The sequence below is a fragment of the Equus quagga genome, chromosome 17 (assembly GCF_021613505.1).
Source record: "Equus quagga isolate Etosha38 chromosome 17, UCLA_HA_Equagga_1.0, whole genome shotgun sequence".
Lineage (NCBI taxonomy): Eukaryota > Metazoa > Chordata > Mammalia > Perissodactyla > Equidae > Equus > Equus quagga.
Window position 1 is genome coordinate 13395368 of NC_060283.1, and position 23865 is coordinate 13419232.

General features: G+C 37.7%; 1 protein-coding gene across 1 annotated transcript in view; it reads left to right on the top strand.

The window, feature by feature from the left end:
* The window catches only part of LOC124229550 (glycine N-phenylacetyltransferase-like), a 39167-nt gene extending 23844 nt beyond the window's left edge, over positions 1-15323 (top strand). Inside the window, exons 4-6 of the mRNA XM_046644819.1 lie at positions 8694-8820; positions 10126-10297; positions 12459-15323. Coding sequence (XP_046500775.1) covers positions 8694-8820; positions 10126-10297; positions 12459-12861 — 702 coding nt within the window. The 3' untranslated portion in view covers positions 12862-15323. The remainder of the gene's footprint in view (positions 1-8693; positions 8821-10125; positions 10298-12458) is intronic.
* The last annotated feature ends 8542 nt before the right edge of the window (positions 15324-23865 follow it).

A 23865-nucleotide genomic window follows, 5' to 3' on the forward strand; every position in this document is an offset into this window, starting at 1 on the left:
AAAACAGACACACAGATCAATGGAACAGAATTGAAAGCCCACACGTAACCCACACATTTATGGACAGCTAATATTTGACAAGGGAGCCAAGAGCATACTATGGAGAAATGAGAGTCTCTTCAGTAAATGGTGTTGGGAAAAGTGGACAGCCACATGAAAAAGAATGAAAGTAGACCATTCTCTCTTTTTTCTTAGTGTAGCTAGAGGTTTGTTGGGTTTATCTTTTTAAAAAGTCAGCTTAGTTTCTGTTGTTTTTCTGTTCTCTACTTCATTTATGTCTGCTTTGATCTTTGATATTCCCTTTCTTCTGCTAACTTTGGGCTTAATTTGTTCTTCTTTTTCTAATTCCTTGAAGTGTAAAGTTAAGTTGTTTATATGAGTTTTTTCTTGTTCTTTAAAATAGGCATTTATCACTATAAACTTCCCTCTTAGAACTGTTTTTGCAGCATCCCATAGATTTAGGTATGTTGTGTTTCAATTTTTTTCCCATTTTGATCTCTTCTTTCACCCATTGGTTATTCAGAAATGTGTTGTTTAATACCCACGTATTTGTGAATTTTCCAGCTTTCTTCATATTATTGATTTTTAGGGCCACACCACTGTGATCAGAAAAGATACTTGATATGATTTCAATTTTCTTAAATTTTCTAAGACTTGTTTTATGATCTATCATATGATCTATCTAAGAGAATGTATCATGTGTGCTTGAGAAGAATGCATATTCTGCTGCTGTTGAATTGAATGTTCTGTATATGTCTGTTGGGTCCATTTGGTGTAAAGTATGATTCAGGTCAAATGGTTCCTTGTAGATTTTCTGTCTGGATGATCTATCTATTGTTGAAAGTGGTGTATTGAAGTCTCCTACTATCATTATATTGTTTTCTATTTCTTCCTTCAGATCTGTTGGTATTCACTTAATATATTTAGGTGCTCCAATGTTCAGTGCACATACACTTGCAATTATTCTATAATCTTGATGAATTGACCACTTTATCATTATATAATGACCTTCCTTGTGTCTTGTTAACATTTTTTGATTAAAACCTATTTTGTCTGATATAAATATGGCTAACCCTGCTCTTTTTGTTTCTATTTGCATTGTATATCTTTCTCATTTCTTCACCTTGACCCCATGTGTTTACTTAAAGCGGAACTGAGTCTCTTGTAGGCAACATATAGATGACCTTGTGGGGTTTTTTAAATCTCTCCAGCCATCTATTCTTTTGATTGGCGAATTCAATCCATTTACATTTAGAGTGATTATTGATAGGTAACAACTTACTAATGCCATCTTATTATTTTCTGTGGTTTTGTAGTTCTTTTCTTCCTCTCTTTCTGCCTTCTTTTGTGAATTGATGATTTTCTTCTAGTGTATTTTCTGTAGCATGTGCTAGTTGACAGATGTCAGCTACAGGGGTCTTTGCTGGTGTTTTGCACTCATGCAACCATGGAGGCCTGGGCTGACTGCTGGTGAAATTCCCTGTCTCCAGCAGGGCCCAAAGGGAGACGGAGTGAAGAGGGACTCAAGTGTTTGGCATCAGAGAATATAAATGCCCATACAGTGAAAGCTGTTGAAATCTGTAGGGGGTACACAGCAGCTCTTTTAACCATTGATTTCTTCAGTGTTAAAACAATCTGGTACAACCCTGAGAGAGCTGACAAGAGCCTTGCAGCAGTTGTAAGCCCCTGAGCCTAGCAACCAGCCACATTGGGCTCTACTCAATTAACAGGAAAATGCAACAGGGATGTGCTATTCGACCTTTCAGTCAACTGTGCTGGGGCTCAGCATGCCCAGTAGTGACTGAAGTGTTCATATCAGCCACACACAGCTGAGCATTACAACCAGCTGCCAGGGGGAAACCTATCTTTCCTGGCAACCTGCTGCAAGAACAACCCTGCCAGAACAGAAGGACACATGTAGCCCACACAGGACACCCCTGGAACATTTGGAACTGGTGACGAGAGGGAAGCACACTGTTGGGCCTTGTAAGGCATCTCTTACATAAGGTCACTTCTCCAAGACTTGGAGACATAGCTGACCTACCTATAAACAGATAAAAGCACAGACAAAGAGGCAAAATGAGGAGACAAAGGAATACATTGCAAGTAAGGGAACAAGACAAAGTCCCAGAAAAAAAACTAAAATGAAACAGAAATAAACAATCTACCTGACAAAGAGTACAAATTAAGAGTCATAAGGATGGTCTCTGATCTTGGGAGAAGAATGAATGAATGAAAGTGAGAACTTCAATAAAAATTTGGAAAATATAAAAGTGAACCAATCAGAAATGAAGACTACAATACTGGAAATGAAAAACTAACTAGAGGGACTCAGTAGCAGAGCAGATGATATAGTAGAACAGGTCAACAAGCTGGATAAAAGACTAGAAAAAATCACCAAAGCTGAACAGATAAAAGAAAAAAGAATTAAAAAGAATGAGGACAGCCTAAGGGAGATCTGGGATAACATCAAGTGCACTAATATCCATATTATAGGTGTCCCAGAAGGAGAATAGAGAGACAAGGGAGCAAAGAATCTATACAAAAAAGCAATAGCTGAAAACTTTCCTTACCTAAGGAAGGAAACAGACACCCAGGTACAGGAAGCACAGAGAGCAAGAAACAAGATAAACCCAAAGAGGTCCACACCAAGGCACATTATAGTTAAAGTGTCAAGAATAAAAGACAAAGAGAAAATCCTAAAAGCCAAAAGTGAAAGGCAACAAGTTACATTCAAAGAAAACCCCATAAGGCTATCAGCTGACTTCTCAGCAGAAACTTTAGAGGTTAGAAAGGGGCAGCACAATATACTTAAATTACTGAAAGGAAAAAAACCTACAGTCAAGAGTACTCTACGCTGCAAGACTATCATTCATAATGGCAGGAGAGATAAAATATTTCCCAGACAAGCAAAAATTAAAGGAGTTTATCACCAAGAAACTAGACTTATAATAAATGCTAAAGGGACTTATTTAAGTAGAAAAGAGAAGACAAAAAGGAATAAGAAAATCAACCAAAAAATCACTATTAAAAGCAAATAAACAGTAACACTAGCAGATAACCAACTGTAAAGATAATATGAAGGTCAACAGGCAAACGTACTAAAATTATCTATTTCCATGATAAGAGGGTAGTGGATACATACACACAAGAAAAGAGGTTAGACATGATATCAAAAATATAAAATGCAGGAGGAAGGAAGTAAAAAAGTAGAATTTTAGCAAGAGCTCAAACTAAAGAGATCATCAACTAAATATAGATTGCTATATATGTACATTACCATATATAAACCTGGTGTAGTCACAAACAAGAAATCTATAATAATTACACAAAAAATTAATAGAAAAGAACCCAAATATAATACTAAAAAAAGCCATCAAACCACAAGGGAAGAGAACAAGACAAGAAAAAAGGGACAGAGGAGAACTACTAAACGCCCAGGAAAAAAGGAACAAAATGGCAATAAGCACATACTTCTCAATAGCTGCTTTAAATGTCAATGGACTAAATGCTCCAATCAAAAGGCATAGGGTGGCTGATTGGATAGAAAAACAGGACCCATGTGTATGCTGCATACAAGAGACACACTTCAAACCTAAAGACACTCACACACTGAAAGTGAAGAGATGGAAAAAGATACTCCATGCAAATGGCAATAAAAAGAAAGCTGGGTTAGAAATACTTACATCAGATAAAACAGACTTTAAAACAAAAACTGTAACAAGAGACAAAGAAGGGCACTACATAATGATAAAGGGAACAATCCAGCAAGAAGATATAGCACATAATATCTATGCACCCATGATAGGAGCACCTAAATATATGAAGAAATTGTTAACAGACATCAAAGGAGAAATAGACAGTAACACAATAATAGTAGGGGACTTATCACTCCACTTACACCAATGGATAGATCATCAAACAAAAGATCAATAAGGAAACATTGGCCTTAAATCACATCTTAGACCAGATGTACCAAAATGTGGTTTTCCATCCAAAAACCACCGAATACACATTTTGTTCAAATGCACATGGAATATTCTCCAGGATTGAACACATATCAGGCCACAAAACAAGTCTCAGTAAAGTTAAGAAGATTGAAATAATACCAAGCATCTTTTCTGACCACCAAGGTATGAAACTAGAAATCAACTACAAGAAGAAAATCAGAAAAGCAACAAATATGTGGAGATCAAACAAAATTCTACTGAACAATGATTGGGTCAATGAAGAAATCGAAGGAGAAATAAAAAAATACCTGTAGACAAATTAAAATGAAAATGCGACATGCCAGAATCTATGGGATACTGCAAAAGTGGGTCTAAGAGAGAAGTTTATGGCAACACAGGCCTACCTCAACAAACAACAAACATCTCAAATAAACAACCTAACAGTACACCTAAAGGAACTGTAAAAAGAAGAACAAACAAAGCCCAAAATCAGTAGAATCAAGGAAATAATAAACATCAGAGCAGAAATAAATGAAATAGAGACTAAAAATCAATAGAAAAAGAATCATTGAAACCAAGAGTTGGTTCTTTGAAAAGATAAGCATAATTGACAAACCTTTTGCTGGAATCACCAAGAAAAAAGAGACAAGGCTCACATAAATAAAATCAGAATGAAAGAGGAGAATTACAACAGACACCTGAGAAACACAAAGATCATAAGAGAATACTACTAAAAGCTATATACCAACATATTGGATAATCTAGAAGAAATGAATAAAGTCTTAGAATCTTGCAACCTTGCAAAACTGAATCAAGAAGAAATAGAGAATTTTAATAGGCCAATTACGAATAAGAGGATCAAAAAAGTAATCAAGAACCTCCCCCCAATTAAAAGTCCAGGATGGCTTCCCAACTGAATTCTACTAAACATTCAAAGAAGACTTAATATCTATCCATCTCAAACTCTTCCAAAAAATTGAAGAGCAGGGGAAGCTTCTTAACTCATCCTACAAAGTCAGCATTACCCTAATACCAAAACCAGACAAGGACAACACAAAAAAGGAAAATTACAGGCAATATCACTGATGAACATCCATGCAAAAACCCTCAACAAAGTACGAGAAAATTGAATATGAACAATATTAAAAAGATCATACACCATGATGAAGTGGGATTTATTCCAGGAATGCGGGGATGGTTCACCATCTGCAAATCAATCAACATGATACACCACATTAACAATATGGAAAATAAAAATCACATGATCATCTTAATAGATGCAGAGAAAACATTTGACATGATACAGCATACATTTTCTATAAAAACTGAATAAAATAGGTATAGAAGCAAAGTACTTCATCATAAGAAAGCCCATCTATAACAAACCCACAGCTAGTATCAATCTCAATGGAGAAAAACTGACAGCTATCTCTCTGAGAACAGGAACCGGGCAAGGAGACCCGCTTTCACCACTCTTATTTAACATAGGATTGGAAGTCTTAGCCAGAGCAATCAGGCAAGAAAAAGAAATCAAAGGGAAAGGGATCCAAGTTGGAAAGGAAGCAGTGAAACAGTCACTATTTGCAGATGACATGATTTATATATAGAACACCCTAAAGAAAGCACCAAAGATCTTTTAAGATAGTAAACAAATATGATAAAGCTGCAGGACACAAAATCAGCATACAAAAATCAGTTGCATTTCTATACATTAACAACAAAGTAGCAGAAAGAGAAATTAACAATAGTCCCATTTACAATTGAAAGAAAAGAATAAAATACCTAGGAATAAACCTAACCAGAGAAGAAAGATCTGTACTCTGAAAACTATAAAACATTATTGAAAGAAATTGAAGAAAACACAAAGAAATGGAAAGATATTCCCTGCTCTTGGATTGGATGAATTAACATAGTTAAAATTTCCATACTTCCTAAAGCAATCTACAGATTAAATGCAATTCCTATCAAAGTTCTGACAATGTTTTTCACAAAAATAGAACAAAGAATCCTACAATTTATATGGAACAGCAAAAGACCCAGAATAGCCAAAGGAATCCTGAGAAAAAAGAGCAAAGCTAGAGGTATCACACTCCTTTATTTCAAAATATACTACAAAGCTATAGTAACAAAAACAGCATGACATTGGTACAAAAACAGACACACAGATCAATGGAACAGAATTGACAGCTCAGAAATAAGCACACACATCTATGGTCAGCTAATTTTCTACAAGGGAGCAAGAACATACAATGGAGACAGGAAAGTCTCTTCAATAAATCACATTGGGAAAACTGGACAGCCATATGCAAAAGAATGAAAGTAGACCGTTATCTTAGACCATACACAAAAACTAATTCAAAATGGATTAAAGACTTGACTGCAAGACCTGAAACCATGAAACAGCTGGAAGAAAACATAAGCAGTATGCTCTTCAATATCAGTCTTATCAGCATATTTTCAAGTACCATGTCTGCCTGGGCAAGGGAAACAATAGAAAAAATAGACAAATCAGACTACATCAAACTAAAAAGCTTCTGCACCGCAAGGAAACCATCAACAAAATGAAAAGACAACCTAACAATTGAGAGAAAATAATTGCAAACTATATATATGAGAAGAGGTTAATATCCAAAAAATATAGATAACTCATACATCTCAACAATAAAACTAACCACCCAATTACAAAATGGGCAAAAGATCTGAACAGACATTTTTCAAAAGATATACAGATGGCCAACAGGCATATGAAAGATGTTCAACATCACTAACTATCAGGGCAATGCAAATCAAAACTATAATGAGATATCACCTCACTCCTTTCAGAAGGGCTATAATTAACAAGACAAGAAATAAGTGTTAGAGAGGATGTGGAGAAAAGGCAACTCTCATACACTGTTGGTGGGAGTGCAAACCGGTGCAGTCACTATGGAAAACAGTATGGAGATTCCTCAAAAAATTAAGAATAGAACTACCATGTGATCCAGCTATTCCACTGCTGAGTATTTATCCAAAAAACATTAAAACACGAACATGTAAAGATACATCTACCCCTATGTTCATTGCAGCATTTTTCACAATAGCAAAGACTTGAAAGTAACATAAGTGCCCATCAAGGGACGAATGGATAAAGAAGATGTGGTATATTTTCAAAATGGAATATTACTAATCCATAAAAAAGGATGAAATCTTGTCTTTTGTGACAACATGAATGGACCTTGAGGGCATTATGCTAAGCCAAATAAGTCACAGGGAGAACGTCAAATACCGTTTGATCTCAGTCATAGATAGAAGACAAAAACCACAACAAATAAACCCATAGAAACAGATTTGATTGGTGGTTACCAGAGAGGAAGGGAAGAGAGAGGAGGGCAAAAAGGGTGCTTCGGCAATGTGTATGGTAATGGATTGTAATTAGTCTTTGGGTGGTGAACATGATGTAACCTGCACAAAAATCGAAATATAGTGATTCACTCCTAGAATTTATATAATGTTGCAAACCAATGTTACCACAATAAAAAAAAAGAAAGTTGCTGCGTTTGTCTGCAGAGCAGGCCACTGGGAACCCTTGTTACCCTCACTGTGTGGCTGATACTGGTAACCCCTTCCTTGTTCTTCCCTGTTCCTGGCCGTCTCTATACATCTCATCTTTGCCAGACTAGGTGGGATGAAACAGAAATGAGACCATTGTGTGGTGCCCCAAAAGGGTGGGAAAGCTGCTTGCTCACCCTACTCTTCCTTTCCTGGTGGGAGGAACTCTTTGTAGCTGAGGAGTTCCATCTTGGCACTGAGCAATGTCAGCACGGCGGATGGGATAATTCAGGCAAAATAAGCTGTCTTCTTTCTCTTCTTGTGCAGTTATTCTCAGGGTTTTTTTTGTTCTACTGCATTGCTGAAGTTTCTTAAGTGGACGCCAGAGTACTCTCAGAGCTCATGGATACCCGTCAATTGTTGATCTTTGTGGAGGATGGAAGTGGGGATCTCCTACCGTCATTTTGGTGACATCATTCTGAAAAGTAAACTTAATCAGCAGTATCATTGCTGAATTGGAAATATATTTTGTTTAATAATTTCTAGATATTTTAGGAAAGAAAGCTTTCTGATTTTCATTGGTTGAGGTAATTTTTTCCTCTTATCTTTTCCTTCATCTTCAAATAATCCCATGTCAGCTTTGATGGTTTTGCTAGATATATTTGAATGAGTATGTTTGCGTGCTTGTCTGTTTGATGAAAATATAGTTTGTTTAACAGTGGTAAGTTTTATTTTAAAGAAAGTAAATCTAGTGCATCATCATTTTCTTTAGTTTCATCATTTAACATGGATAGTCTAATCCTGTTACTTGTATCAATTTTAATAGACATGTTTATCACCAAGATCTTCTAAAAATCTCTGTGCTAGAGCAGGATTTACTCTTTTAGCCAAAGATTTTGCTTGTCAATTGTCATTTTACTCCTATACTTGTAGGTATATAAAAATAATTTTAAATGGCTCATTTTTATTTGGTTTGAAATTTTAAAGCAACAGCTAAGTTAGGAATAGTTTTGTTCAGGATATTTTTCATTATTAATTGAACAAGGAAGTCCTTGACCTCCCTATGTAAATAATTCCTAAATAAAGTCAATACACCAACAGAAAATACTAATATTTTAATATTTAAAAATATCATAGGATAATGGAACACTGAAAATCAGTATGAAAATCACTAAATACAAACACTGGTTGATTCTACTTTTCCCAACCCTACAGGAGATGACAGATGATCTTGATCACTACACCAATTCTTATCAAATCTACTCCAAGGACCCCAAGAACTGTCCGGAATTCCTCGGCTTACCAGAAGTCATCAACTGGAAACAACATTTGCAGATTCAAAGTAAGAGGACTGGGAAGTGTGCCAGCTCCTGAGATCTCCCATGTCTACACCAGTAGGGTGGCATTTCCTTTTTAACAACACTCCTATATCTCACATGTCTTTACTTCAAGCCCTGGAAACTCAGCCAGCTTTCTATTCTTTGTCTCAACTGCCACCACCTCCATGGTGAATTAGAACTTTAAGACTGCAATGTATCAGGCTTACATAGGAAATCACGAGTAATAACATTTCTTAATAGCTAAGGATTCATGATTTATTTTCAGTATCTATTAGAGAGTATGAGGATGGTAGCAGAGCTTCCTCTCTGTCTCATTTCTGTTTTATCATTCTGTCAAATTTGTGAAGGAGGAATTTAGTGGTTAAGAATATCTTCTCTGGGGTCAGACTACCTAAGATTGTGACCTTATTGGGCCTTAGTAGCTGTGTGATCTAGGGCAAGTAATGACCTCTCTGTGGATCAGTTTCCTTGTGTATAAAAATGAGAATTGTAATAGCACTCAAAACGTAGGACTGTTTAAAGGTTGAATGAGATCTTGAATGAGATGTGCTTAGCACTATGCCTTGTTTTACCAGTTAGTTTTTCAAACTATCCCAAAATAGCGATTTAAAACAACAATCATTTATTAGTTTACAATTTTGTGTGTCAGTACTTTGGAATGGACTCAGCTGGGTGATTCTTCTGCTAGTCTCTCCTAGATTCACCCATGCAGCTGCAGTCAGCTGGGGGTTATTTATGAGCTATTAAGACTAGGTTAGTCACAATCCAAAGTCTGGCTATTGACACTAGCTTTGTTTGTGCTGGCTATTGACTGTGCAGATGGAAGTGAATTTGGCGACATGTAGAAGTCACAGGGTTCTCAAGAGTAGAAAGAGAAGGCAAGCCTTAATGCACAATCACTTTTCACATTTCTTATTAAATCATATTTGCTATTGTTCCATTGGCCAAACAAATTTCATGGTCAAATTCAGAGTCAGTTCAGGAGGGAAAATCAGGATAAGGAGGAAGGAACAAACCAGGATCATTGTAGCACCAATCTACCACATTGAGTGCATAGAATTGTTCAATAAATTTTGGTTAATATGTTTATACCTCATTTCCTTTGCTGGTCATAACTGTACTGTGATATGTTCAGGAATTTTCAAAATGTGGCAGTGATTTAGCTGTTATCATATAGAAGCTGTATCATGATTGGACACAAGCTCTGATGACTCTAAACTCACGAGTTTTCCAGCTCCTGGACAGCTTTTCCCTGGCATTGAAATGAACAGTGATATCTCATATGATTCCTCATTTTTGCCATCTAGGTTCACAGTCCAGCCTGGATGAGGTGATAGAAAATCTTGTAGCTATTAAATTGGGCAAGGTCAAGCGAACACAATGCCTTCTCTATATGGTGTCTGAGACAACAAAAAAATTGGTTCATTCCATGCAGGATTCAAAGAACTTATCACCCAATGGTGACAACCACAAGTCCATGTAAGTTTGATGGAAGCTGCTCTGCACTACTCATATCTCTCACTACTGAAATAGCTTGTGTATTAGTTTTCTAGGACTGCTGCAAAAAGTCAGCACAAACTGGAATGCATTTACAATAACAGAAATTTATTCTCTCACACTTCTGGAGGCCAGAAGTCTGAAGTCAAATTGTTGACAAGCCTATGGCCCCTTCAAAGCCTCTAGGAGAGAATTTTTCCTTGCCTCTTCTAGCTTCTGGTTGCTCTAGGCATTCCTTGGCTTGTGTCTGCATCACTCTAGTCTCTGGTTTGCCTTCACATGGCCTCTTCTGTGTGTGTCTTCTCCTCTTCTGTCTGTTATAAGGACACTTGTCATTGGATGTAAGTCCCACTAGATAATGCAGGATGCTTTCATGTTGAGATTGTTAACTTATTTACATCTGCAAAGATCTTTTTTCTAAATAAGGTCACATTTTCAGTTTCCAGGTGAACATATCTTTTGAGTGAACACACCGTTCAACCCACTCTACCTCCTAACTTCTCTTTCAGCTTTTGTTCTGGCTTCCCTACAATCTATTTTCTGCTAAGCAGCCAGAGTAATCTTTTTTAAAAATATAAATTAGACCATGTCCCTCCCCTGCTTAAAAGACTCTAGTACTCACCATGTCACCTTGAAATAATTCTGAACTCCTTCATCACCCTCTAAGAGCCATCATGATCTACTTTTTAGACCTCGTCTGTCTCTTGCTTATTCCCCCCAACTACACTATCTTTCCTCCTGCTATTGATCATCATAAGTTCAAGCACTTTGAATCAGCTCTTCCCTCTACCTAAAACGTCTTCTCCCCCACCCCACCCAATCTTTGCACACATGACTTCATTATTCAGAATTGTTCACATGTCACCTCACCAGAGAGTCCTGGCTAACGCACCCATCTAAAGTCACTTCATACCTATTTTCCATACATGTTTTATTTTCTTCATAGCTCTTAGGATTATTTGAAATTAGCTAATTTAGTTAACTTACTTATTTGATGTTTAAACTCTTCCAAACAGTATTGCAAACCCCACAAGCGCAGATATCTTCTCTGTCTTGTTCACTGACAGACCCTCAACAGCTAGAACAGTGCCCAGTATATAGTAGGTGCTTAGTAAATGTCTTTGGTGAATTCATTTCACAGAACAAAAGATTTCCAATAAAGACAATTTCAACAAACTGTACATTTTACTCATTGATGGTCCAGTCTAACACTGAATAGAATTCAAAACTGAGAGTGAGGATTTGATCTGGAGATGCTCAATCCCATGCCTGGAAGAACTTTATTCATGTTTTATGACACTACAACCTGAAAACCACTTCCATATCTAGAATCTCACTGGATCTATTTGTCTACACTGTGAGATAGAGTATGAGACATTATTCTCATTTTCCTGAAAGAAAACAGTCGCAGATGATGAAACAGCTCACTCAGGTCATGTGGATAGTTAAGGCATAACTGGGGTTTGAGTCTAGATCTTCTAGTTCCACATTGTGGGCTGTTTCCAGGACACCTCCTGCAGCCCCTTTGCACCATTGCAGAAGCCTTCAGACTTCAGTGTTATATAACTTTGGGGCCACCTGCACTCCACATCATTGCCCGTCTCTGGACCTCTTGAGCTTTCCCATTTGTTCAAAATGGTGGCCAGGAGCCTTCTGACACCAACATTCTAAGATTCCATGATTCTATGTTCTGGCTTTACTGCTTGCTACCATATCCTGTGGGGCACCCATTTATTTTCTCTGAAACTTTTTCTTTCTATGTAAAAGGATAAGAACATCTGCCCTAACTACCTTGGAGGGTTATGGGCAAAGCCAAATGAAACAATTGTCACTAATTTCTGTGGAGTGCTTACTATCTTCCAGGTGCTGGTTCTAAGAACCTACAACCATTGGTTCATTTAAGCCTCACGCTGATTCTATATGGGAGGTGTAATTATCATTCCTATTTATCAGATGAGGAAATAGAGGAAGTGAGTGATGAAGTAATCAGCACCAAATCATACAAGTAATCAGATTGTAAACCCAGGAAGATATGCTTAAGTTTGCTCCTATTTGCCTCTCAGGACAATTTTGGGGGAAAAAAATATAATACTTCACAGTATGTGTAATATTATGGACTATTCTTTCCCCTTGTTTCCAACAGCAACCAAAAGACATTAAAACTCTCATCCCTGGACGTTACCCATGCTGCCTTGGTGAATAAATTTTGGTCCTTCGGTGGCAATGAGAGGAGCCAGAGATTCATTGAACGCTGTATCCAGACCTTCCCCACCTTCTGTCTCCTGGGTCCTGAGGGGAACCCTGTGTCTTGGTGCCTGATGGACCAGACAGGAGAGATTCGGATGGGAGGCACAGTGCCTGAGTACCGGGACCAGGGCCTTGTCTCCCAAGTCGTCTGTGCCCAGATCCGTGCTATGGACAAACTTGGCTTCCCCATGTATTCCCATGTGGATAGGGCCAACCACATTATGCAAAGAGTGAACTTCAACCTGAAGAGCATCTCCTTGCCCTGTGATTGGAACCAGTGGAACTGCGTGCCTCTGTGAAGCAGCCCTTAACACAACACAGTGTTGAGTAGAATGGGCATGTGACTAGGGGAACAGATGGGTGGATGGAGAGAAGGAATAAATTGTAATCAGTGGTAATGGAGTGGCCTCTGAGTTCTGGGGAAGCAGAGATGGGAGATGAACAGAACAGCCTCAGTCTCTATTCTCAAATACCTCACAGACTTCCTTTAGTTTCCTCAGTATGAAACAGACTAGGCATTCCTGCTGTCCAGCTGGTACAGCTTCTACATTTCTAGGATCCTTGTCATGCTTTATACTCAGTTGTATGCTTCCCTAAGTTGTTCTTCCTGAAACTCCTAGTTCATTGACCCTTGCCAATTTACCAGTAGGTGGTAATATTTTGTGGGTTATATGATTTTTCCCTCTGGCCTTTTTTTTTTTTTGGCTGGACAGTGGCCTGTCTTCTGCGTAGGTCTTTGCAAGATCATCCTTTCCCAGGTCACTTCTTAAGTCTTGTATTAGTATAATCACACAGAACTATATTACACACATGCACACACACAAACACACGCAATTTATAGGACACATTGAGGAAAATTCAAAGAAAAAGACTGAATGGTGTTAATATCTTCTTTTGTAACTCCTTCCCCAAGAAAATGATACTAACATCACTTCTAAAGATATCATTATGAATTCTTGGTTTTGTCATATTTGAAACGTTTCTATCCTTGGAATTATTATTCTTGATTAGTGGGAATCCTTTCAAGTTGGCTTCTGAGTCTTTTAGACATGATTCCACTAATCATTGACAGCTTCCTTTCTTTCATGTTCAAAAAGATCTTCTAGGCTTGTCTTGCTCATTTCCTTCCTCAGACCTGGAATCAACTATTTCTCCAAGCTCAATGGTTCCTCTCATTGGGAAATTATATTGAAGATCATAAGTTAGGTTGGTCACTGTTTCCAGGCTTTTTCAAGCTTGGACATGAAAAATATGTGTGATCTGAAAAATGTGTGTTTGATCTTTAATTTTCCTCAGGAGAAAATTCATCATGACTTCATACTGATATGTCGAACACAGTTTCAGATTACCTGCTTTTTATTTAATGTATTTGTTTTTCTTTATTTGTAATTCTTCCCTCTTACAATGAAAATCTTGGTTCTTAATGACATTATAATTATTTAAATTATGAATATAATTGTTTATTTAATTGCCTGATCATGTATACATACACATATAATTTCAGAAAAACAATATAAATATTATCACTAATAATGTTATCACTGAAAATTTTATAATTTTTAGTTTTAATTCCACTTATTTTTAACCTTAGGACATATCACACTTAGGACATGTAATAAACTATTGTGCTTTAAAGTCAGTTGCAAAAATTTATTTCTGTGTGTTTCAACCATCAGTTTAAAGTACAATTTGTTTTTGTTTCATTTTGATTTTAAAGGATGGCTTTAATTTCATTTTATTTAATATTTAAGAAAAACATTTACATGATTTCAAGGTCAAATCTACAAGATAAGGTACAAAGAAGTCTAACTTTCATTCCTATGTTCTTTACCCTTTCTTTCCCTCATAACCATTTTAATTAGTTTTTAGTTTTTGGCTTATCCTTCCACTTTTTAATACTATGCTAAAATGAAGCAAAATATATGCATTGTTCAGTGCTTTTGCTTTTCTTCCCTGAAACACATAGCCCAGAGATATATCTTAACAGTAAACATAGTTCTTATTCCTTTTTCCTTTTCTATTCCATCATAAGAATCTGCCATAATTTATTCAACGTCAGTTATTGATGCACATTTTGAGTGTTTCAAAGTCTCCACCTCCACAACATACACCCTACACTTTAAATTTACCTATTCTTTGTATTTTCTACCCTTTGTGCCTTCATTCATGCTAGTCCCCCTGCCTCAAATATCTGTTTTTACTATTTCTCAGCATCTTATTCTTTCCCATTTGTCAAAGTTTATATGCAGAGCTGCTCCTTTAAAATGCTTTTAAGATTTAAATCTTCCCAGTTGGATGTTGAAATCACTAGTTCCTGAATGGAAATTTACACCTTTCTCTGGTCTCCTCTTGAAGAGTGCTCCATTGATTCAATTTGTTTTATGGTCATGGCCTTTTTTAGGTGAGACCTGGATGAGGAAAGTAACTACTTATAATGGGTTAGAAGAATCTGAGGTGTAGCATTACCCCCAATAGATCAAATGTGCTGCCTGCAGAGATGAAAACCGGTGCTCTTGGAGGGAAATTTAGCTTTTAGTCTCTAAAATCACCCAGGTTGAAGTTTTCTGGGAGTTTACATGAAAAAGGCTGGTATCACTTAAGAGAATATAGGGGCGTGCCCATGGAGGAAAGTGTGTGGGAATAAAAGAGCTGTTCGACATTATTGGTTTATGTTGCTGACCTTGACAAAGTTGTCACCCCTTTGAAGATACTTTCTGTCTGGTTCTCTAGAAGTAAGAATAAAATAAAAGTCTCCCCTGGTTGTGAAAGTGTCATTTCATCCCAGAGCTGAGCATTCTGTGTTGTCCTCACCCTCCAGATGGCAAAAGAAACCTGCCTGTAAAGCTCTCTCTTATGAAATGTCTGAGTGACACATATACAGGGGTATTCCTACAGTGGCTGTTTGACTTTTACGTGACATAGAAAGCGTGCAGGTTTGCTTTTCTTTGATTAGACAGTCTCCTGACATGTTATGTCCACCTTTCTGTAATTGGAGCTTGTGTCTCCCTTGAACTCCTGCCTATAAGGGCCACATATAAGTATTTACCTTATAGTTGTCTGATCAAAAAATGGAGTTAACTGAATGCTGGAGAAGTGGCAGGAAGTGACACACTCATACATTTTTGCAAAGTCCCTGTGAAGGGCACTTAGGCCATATATACTGAGAGCCATATTGATGTTCATATTCCTCTTGAAACCCAGAGTTTCCAGGTATGGGAATCTAAAATATGAAATTATTGTAAAGAAAAAATCACATACAAAAAAGTTATAGTAGCATTAATTTGTAACAGGAAAGAACTCTGAACAATAGCAACATTTGACATTAGAGAATGGCTAAGAAAACTCTAATCTCTTTTATAAATTTATCTTGCACACCTGTTTATATATCTATAGACACATTTTTAAGTGATATTGGCACGGGTTTGAGAAAGCAGAAGAACATAGAATCTGTGTATGTCTTATAGTTTTAGCAACATGAAATGAGCAAGAGAAAGAGTTTTCTGGGTGGTTGCCCAACCATAAGCCAGGGAGATTTGGGGTACTTACAGAATGGATGGGTCTGGGATTTGCCTGCATACTCATCTAGTGGTAGATGGATTCTGCCCTGATTCAGAAGGCCCAACTTTTGCTCATTGAACTGTTAGGGGTCCCCTTCATTCATTGCCTGAACTTCCCTTTGGTTCTCAGATGCTCCTCATGGGTTTGTCAGGTTTTACTTCATTAATGCTGTGTAACAAATAAATACAAAAGCTCAGAGGCTTACAACAACAATCTGTTATTTCCCTTGTTCACAGTTCTGTAGGCTGACTCTGCTCCAGTCCATGGGTCACGTTTACATCTAATCAACCTATCTCCTTATTCAGACGTGTATCCACATTCTTCACATAAGAGATGTTGGAAGCACAAGAGTAGCAAGCAGCTTCTGCCTGAAGCTGGCATGCTCTCACTTCTGCCCATATTTCTATTGCCAAAAGAAAATCAGATGACCATACCCAACATCAATGAGGTTAGGAAATGTAGTCTCTTTGCTCTAGTGTAAGGCATAGAAGTCACATGTCAGAGGTCATGAATGCATGATTCCATTACAAGGAGAAAATAAGAAAATAGAAACTAAAATCACAATTTACCACACCAACTTGAGACCTGAAACTTCATCTTCTGGGGCACCATAGTCTTGAAATTTACTATTACCTACTGCAGACAGTCCTACATATAGATCATTTATAAATGTTTTCATAATGAAAGAACAAACAAATGAACCTATAAAATTATCACTCAATTTTTTATACAAGAAAATCAATGTGCTGAGCACTTTCTAGACTGAGCCCATTTTGCCCCACCTTTCTATTTATCTCCCAATCCAGCCACAACCCAACATACTCCCTAACTAAGAGGAAGTTTTTGTTGGTTCACAATTCCATTGGTTCCAGATTCAGGGTATATGAATATGGTTTGTGTCCAAAAGTGCCCTTATCATGGTATGATTAGTTTTTTCATATGGAGGTACATAGGCAGGTTGAAATTGTCTATATTATGAATATGTGTATATATGATATAGGTCATTAATCTCTTCTCCTGATACTTGAGTACCATGCCTGCCATCCTCATCTCTCCTGTCTAGTCCATCAAGATCCATGACACAGGCCCCCCTCTGGACCCAGAAGACAAATGTTAGGAAAGTGCTGGACACAGTGCTGGATGAATTTCAGCCTCTTCCTGTCCCACCAAATTCCCAAATCTGACTCACCAACTTAACATGGTTTACATACAAAGAGGATTCTTTAAATGTATTTTGGTTGCTGTAGGAAACCAGGAAAAGGAAAAGTGAAACAAATGGCATTCTGTTGCTTCAATGGCAGTTACTCTATGGTTTCATTTAATCTTCAAAAACCCTCTGAAATATATAGGACAGAAATTTTGTAATTATTTGGTAAATGAGTAAAACATGGATAAACTTTCCATTTATTAAGTAGCAGATTTAATATTTAGAACATTGGAGTCTTTTAGAGCTCAAAAACGGGTCTTGAAATCACCTATGCCAAGGGACTCACATTACAAATGAGGAAGCTGAAGTCCACAAAAATAAGATGACTTGGACATGCTTTCACAAACGTAGCTTGAAGCACAGGCTAACATGGGACACACTTCTCCATACTCCCATGCAGGTTCTCTTTGTCCATCATCTTCTGATTCAGATTGTCCATAAACATACCAAGATTTTATACTTAGACCAAATTTGGTCAATGAACCTCAAAAGCAGAGATTTCACTATTTACTTTGGACATATCATCCTTGATAATTTTTTAATGAATGAGAATATGACCTCAAGCTTTAAGAAAAGGAAAAGTTCTATGCACACAAAGAGATTGATGAAATACTGGCTGTATTTGATTTCAAAGCGTGGAACCAATCTGAATACATGAAAATGTGGTTTAATAATGAGAAAATATAGAAAAATGCCAGCATGTCTAGTTAAGAAGGATGAATTTAGAGTAAGACAGACTTGAATTCACATCCAAGCTCTATCCTTTCACAGCTGAGTAACCTTTGCCAAGTTAATTACTAGACCCGAGCTTCTGTTTCTGACTCTATAAATGAATGGGTGTGAAATGCTTTCACATTTTTTTACATTTTGGAGAAATAATAAGCAGGACATACAGAAAGATAAAAGAATTTCAGTCACTGGAGTGATGACCATTGCTTGTATAGAAATAGAATAAAATTAGGCTTAAAATCTTGAGCTCTAGAAGCAGATAATCATGATTTCAACTCTAGTGCTGCCATGTGCTAGCTTTGTGACCTCATGCAAGTTCTGTTTGCTCTCTGAGAAATTCTCAGAAGGTTTGTGAGGATAGAAGGAGATTATGTGTGCACAGCACAGGGAACTGATATGTATTCAGTCAATGATTATATTCACTATGATTGACCATTGGAAAAGGATCTTCTCACGTGATAAGGCAAACCAATGGAAAACTGAATTATCTTTATAGTGACTTTCTGTGCTTCCAACTCCACTGGGACACACCTGATGTGTGAAATGTAGGGTGGGTGTGTGTGTGCACACGCACATTTGAATTACCTATTATGTCACTCACAAGTCCTTGGGTGTGGCAACATATGGTGCTGTTTCCTTTTCATCAAGCAGGGAAGAAATCAGTTTCTTCACTGTTTCCAGGGACATATAGATGAGCCATTCTGTTCATTAGACAGTGAGAGAGTGGAAGCTGCAACATTCTTAATCATTTCATTTAACCTAGACTGAGAAGCTACAAAGGAGAACAAAAGAGAATATCAGAACCCAGGGAGCGGTTTTATGGTGGAATTCTTACATTCCAAAAATATTTGCAGAGCATAAGGTTACGCACTGTACTGCTTAGTTTACAATAGTGAACAAAACAGATAATTCCTAACTGTGCAGATCTAATAAATAATAAGTAAAGAGGTAGAGATCACACATGTACCCACATAAATAAACATATACTTAGAAGTCATGGTGCTGGGATTGATGTCAAGATGGTGGTGTAGATGGACTCTTAACTCACTTTCTCCCATGAACACAACCAAGTTACAACTATTCTTGGAACAATTACTCCTGAGAAGGAACTGAAAACTGGATAAAAAGAACCCCTGCAAGCAAGGGACTGTTCTGACTGAGGCAGAAGAGGCAGAAATTCCTTTCTGGAGAGAAAAAAGCCATCTTCTTAAGACACGGTGCTTCACAGCCAGCCAGGAGCAATCCTAAGGTACACAGCCTTCCCTGGAGGAGCAGGGGACTGGAGCTGGGGAACATTACCACTATAAGCATCCTTCAGACTCAGCACAACTAAAATGAGTGTCGTAATAGCTGGCTTTGCTGGCTATTAGCTACAATGGGGAATACCTCTAGAAAACCTATCAGACATAAGCAGAAAAAGCCCACTCTTATAGGACCCATGTACAAATTCACCCATTTCAGGAAGCAACCTAAAATCACCAGAAAGAAAGGGACATGGTCCTTTGGTGAAAACAGACTCACTTGATAAGCTATGGGTGCATCTCAGTGAGGGGTGAGACCTCTCCAGAGTCTGAGATATTGGCAGCAGCTGTTATTGTGACCTAGTATAGGCGTGCTGACTCAGATGCTGAAAGACACCATTGGAGTTCTTCCCCTGGCCTAATAGCCCAAGGTCTGCCCCACCCACTAGAGCACTGATTTAATGCAGCTCACCCTGGGCAGGCAGCCCACCCTAGGGACTGGCCCTACCCAACAGCAAGTCCTCAGGCAGCTTTTCAGCCTACATAGACTAGGTGCCTGGATCCACTCCAGGCAGGCAAGTGGGTCTGCCTCTGTGGCACAGGACATGCATGAAGAGTGGTTGGAGTGGATGGTGCATCGGTGGAGCGGGTGGGAGCCTCTGCAGTGGGGCACCCAGTTACTCTCCAGGGGGTCAGGACATGTGCATGGGCCAGGCTGTGTTGATGGTGTGTGTGGCCCTGTGGGCCATGGGGCTTATCGGTGGCAGAAGACCTGTTCTTCTCAAACAGGCACATAGGGGATTGGCTCCACCTTCCAAAGCCAGAAACAGTTGGGTACTCAGGTGCCTGAGGTCAGCCCCACTCAGCTGCAATCCTGAGGGGGCTGACAATAGCCTTGAAAGCTGGATGCCTACAGCAATTGTAAGTCCCTGAGCCTAGCAACCAGCCATGCTGGGGGCCTACTCACTTAACAAAAAAACTCAACAGGAATATACTATGAGACCTTCCAGCCAACTGCGCTGGGGCTCCCCAAACATGATAAAGTGACTGAAGGGTCCATGGTAGGCACAAGAAGCGGAGTATTACAACTAGCTGGCTAGGGGGACAGCCTAGCCTCCCTGGGCACCTGCAGCAAGAGCAACTCTGCCACAACAGAAGGACACACTTAGCTGACACAGGGATCACTCTTGGAATGTTTGGAACTGGTGATGAGAGGGAAGCACACTTTGGGGCCTCAAAAGGTGTCTCTTACATAAAGCCACTTGTCCAAGATCAGGAGACATAGCTGACCCACCTAATACATAGTGTCAATGCAAATAATCCATAACCAAGATATATATATCCTTGAGATGGTGGCATTTGGGCAAAACTCAGTTACTATACCTCAAAGGGTCCCCTAGAAAGGAGAATGTGGCCTTGTGATTCATTAAATAGTTTCCCTAGATTATATTTTGGGCATGTAGCACAAAGAGTGTAGGCTTTATGAACCATGGTGGGAAAAAGTGTCCAAAAGTATTGTCTTCCCTCTTTTGTTTACACCTTTATTTCTTTTCTTCCATGACAGTTTCTTGAGCCTATATAAAGAAATCTTTTACTGGGTTAGCAGAGTTAATAGAAAGTAGCAGGCATTCTTGAGGATGGACAGTATGTGCAGCTTGATAACATCCTTGCTTATAGTTTAAGTCAGATCCATTTGTAAAACAATTGAATAATAGAACGCAGTTGTGGTCTTTTCTTTTTTTGATGTTGGAAGCAAGGTAGCAGGGTTAAAATAGTGAATAGTATTTACCTACACAATATAACCTAAGAAGATTTATCAGCATTTACTTGAATACTTCCCATGCAATTTAGCATACCAAACAAGCCTAATTTGTATTACCTCCACCCCACTTTATAGGAAGAGAGAAAAATTTCCTTGAGAAGTCTCAGGGGCCCTCTGAAAATACTCAGAGAAATTCTCTTCTCTCTTCCAAGTCAAAAGAAAGCCTTTATTCAGGATTTGAACTTGGGGAGAGGAAGGAGCTTGTCAAAAATATCCAAACATTTTAAAACACTTGTTCAAATAGGAAACAATGCTCACTGCAAAACAATGCCAAGTTGTCTACTCAAAGTGACAATAGAAACTGTCAATGGCAAACTGTGAGTTAAAATAGTAAAGAAAATCTTAATAGAGAGATTTCAGTATTTCAAAACATAGGAAATTATTTTAATAAGACATAGATTTTCTGTCTTTTAGATAGACTTACTCAAAAGTAAAACCTTGACCAATGTACAAAACTCTTCAGGGCTTTACTTCTATCAATCTTCTGTCACTTCCTTTTTACATTCAGAATTTGTCCCATGCCTTTCTTTTTCCTCCTAGTACTTTGGGACAAATTTATCTTTCTTAAGAAAGGAAAGTACTTCCATTCTTTATTCCTTCTTCACTGAAAACATACATTTTACTTTCCTTGAATACAAAGATGCTTTCTGTATTAATTTTAGTAGCTTTAATTACATATATTAATTAGAATTTTTAACCCTTACAGACCTTAATTTCTAAGTAAAACCTAAGTAAGCAATTATAAACTTTCTTTTACATTGGCATTTTGGGGCTTGGCAAATTGATAAATATCTTTTTTTTTATAATCTTTTTTTTTTTTAAAGATTTTATTTTTTTTCCTTTTTCTCCCCAAAGCCCCCCGGTACATAGTTGTATGTTCTTCGTTGTGGGTCCTTCTAGTTGTGGCATGTGGGATGCTGCCTCAGCATGGCTTGATGATCAGTGCCAGGTCCGCGCCCAGGATTCGAACCAACGAAACACTGGGCCGCCTGCAGCGGAGCGCGCGCACTTAACCACTCGGCCACGGGGCCAGCCCCATTGATAAATATCTTTTATAATTTCTAGAAACATGTTACCTTTGTAGCACAATCTTTCAATAAAATACAAGACATGTTTACTAATAGACCCAAACATTTTTTAGTTTCTCTGTAATAAGAAGCCAAACGTAGATAAACTTATGCATGTTTAGTGATAATATGTTGACATTTTATCTTATTTGAAAATGACCTACGTGCTCAATCAATTTCTATCATTTAACACAATTTAATAAAACCCTTAAGTTTTAAGTTACGAGAAAGAATTTGGAAGCTGTGTTTTTCAAGTATACAGACCATAAAACATAATTATTGTACCCACAAACTCTTACCCATTTTCATTTATCTAAATCATTTGTTTCCAACAATTATGTTCAGATTACCCATGAAAACTTCATGAAACATTAAACAAAATTAGCTATCATTTAAAGATATTATTTCACTGACCAATTTGTGACAGAGATAACAAGAGCTTATTTGACTAGTAAACCCAGGCTGCATGCCTGCATCATATCCAAATACTGACAAATCTGAAGACATGTCTATTTCAAACAAACCAACAAACTTAAACAAGCTTTCATTTACCAAAGATTAATTTAACTCATGTTAACTTGAAAGACATTTGAGTTGATTTCTATTACACTTAGAATTTATGTAAGTGCTTACTTTAAGCCATTAAACAGAGCTCTTAATTTTGGTCATACTATCCAAAGATAAAATATGACACATATATAACATACATATAGACACACTTACATAGAGCCTCCACACCTCTTGTTTTAAAATTATTGCCATGAATCAGGTGCAATAATAACACACTAGTTATCAATCCAAATTTTGTTTTAAGCCTTTTTACTAATATTTGTAGAGAAGACACTCAAGATACTAGGTTTTGGACAAAGGTGGTCTTATGGTCATTTTTCTGGAGTTTTTCCTTTTTTTACCCTTCAGTTTTAGGAATTGGTGATGAGTTAGATAACCATTACCAGAGAGGCAAAGTCATAATCTTTTTTTTAGATAAAGGAAATTTGTGGAATCTTAACTGCCTCTAGAACTGCTTTCCCAGTCTCACAGGGGTTTGCAAGTTGAGAACACCTGTCCAACTGCATCACCCTAATTTACTTTTTTCCTTCTGGGTGCTTAGTTTTATTTTAACAAGGTAAGAAGACATGGAAAGAAAATTCCTATCAGACTGAATATCAGCTTCCAATCTGGCCAAATTTCTGATCCTAATTTGCTAAATCATTTTGAATAGTTTGTCAGGTTTCAGCCAGGACAAACAGTAACTATCTGGCCATATTGAACACTTCTAGTAATCTCTAGTGTACCAGCCTTCCAGAGAATCTCTCAGACTTTCATTGACTTGGAGAGTGGATTACAGGGGTGTCTGTAAAGTCGTGACCTAATATTTTTCTTGAGGTACTATTTATAACTTAATTTTCCATTTCAACAAAACTTTCAATTATTTTGGAAGTTTAAAGTCTTTGCTTTTAAGTGCACTTCTTAAATGATCTTATCTAACCTGAATGTCCCTTCTAAAGGCCAATGTAATTCCCCTGAGGCTGGCAGTAGTTTGGTAGGACCCTTAGCCACGAAAGGAGTACAGCTCACATTTCTGTCTTACTATCTCTGACTGCAAAATGGGGTACAACCGCATTTTTATGACCATATTTCAGGACCTCTAACCTGAGAATTATTAAACCAAGCCCTCA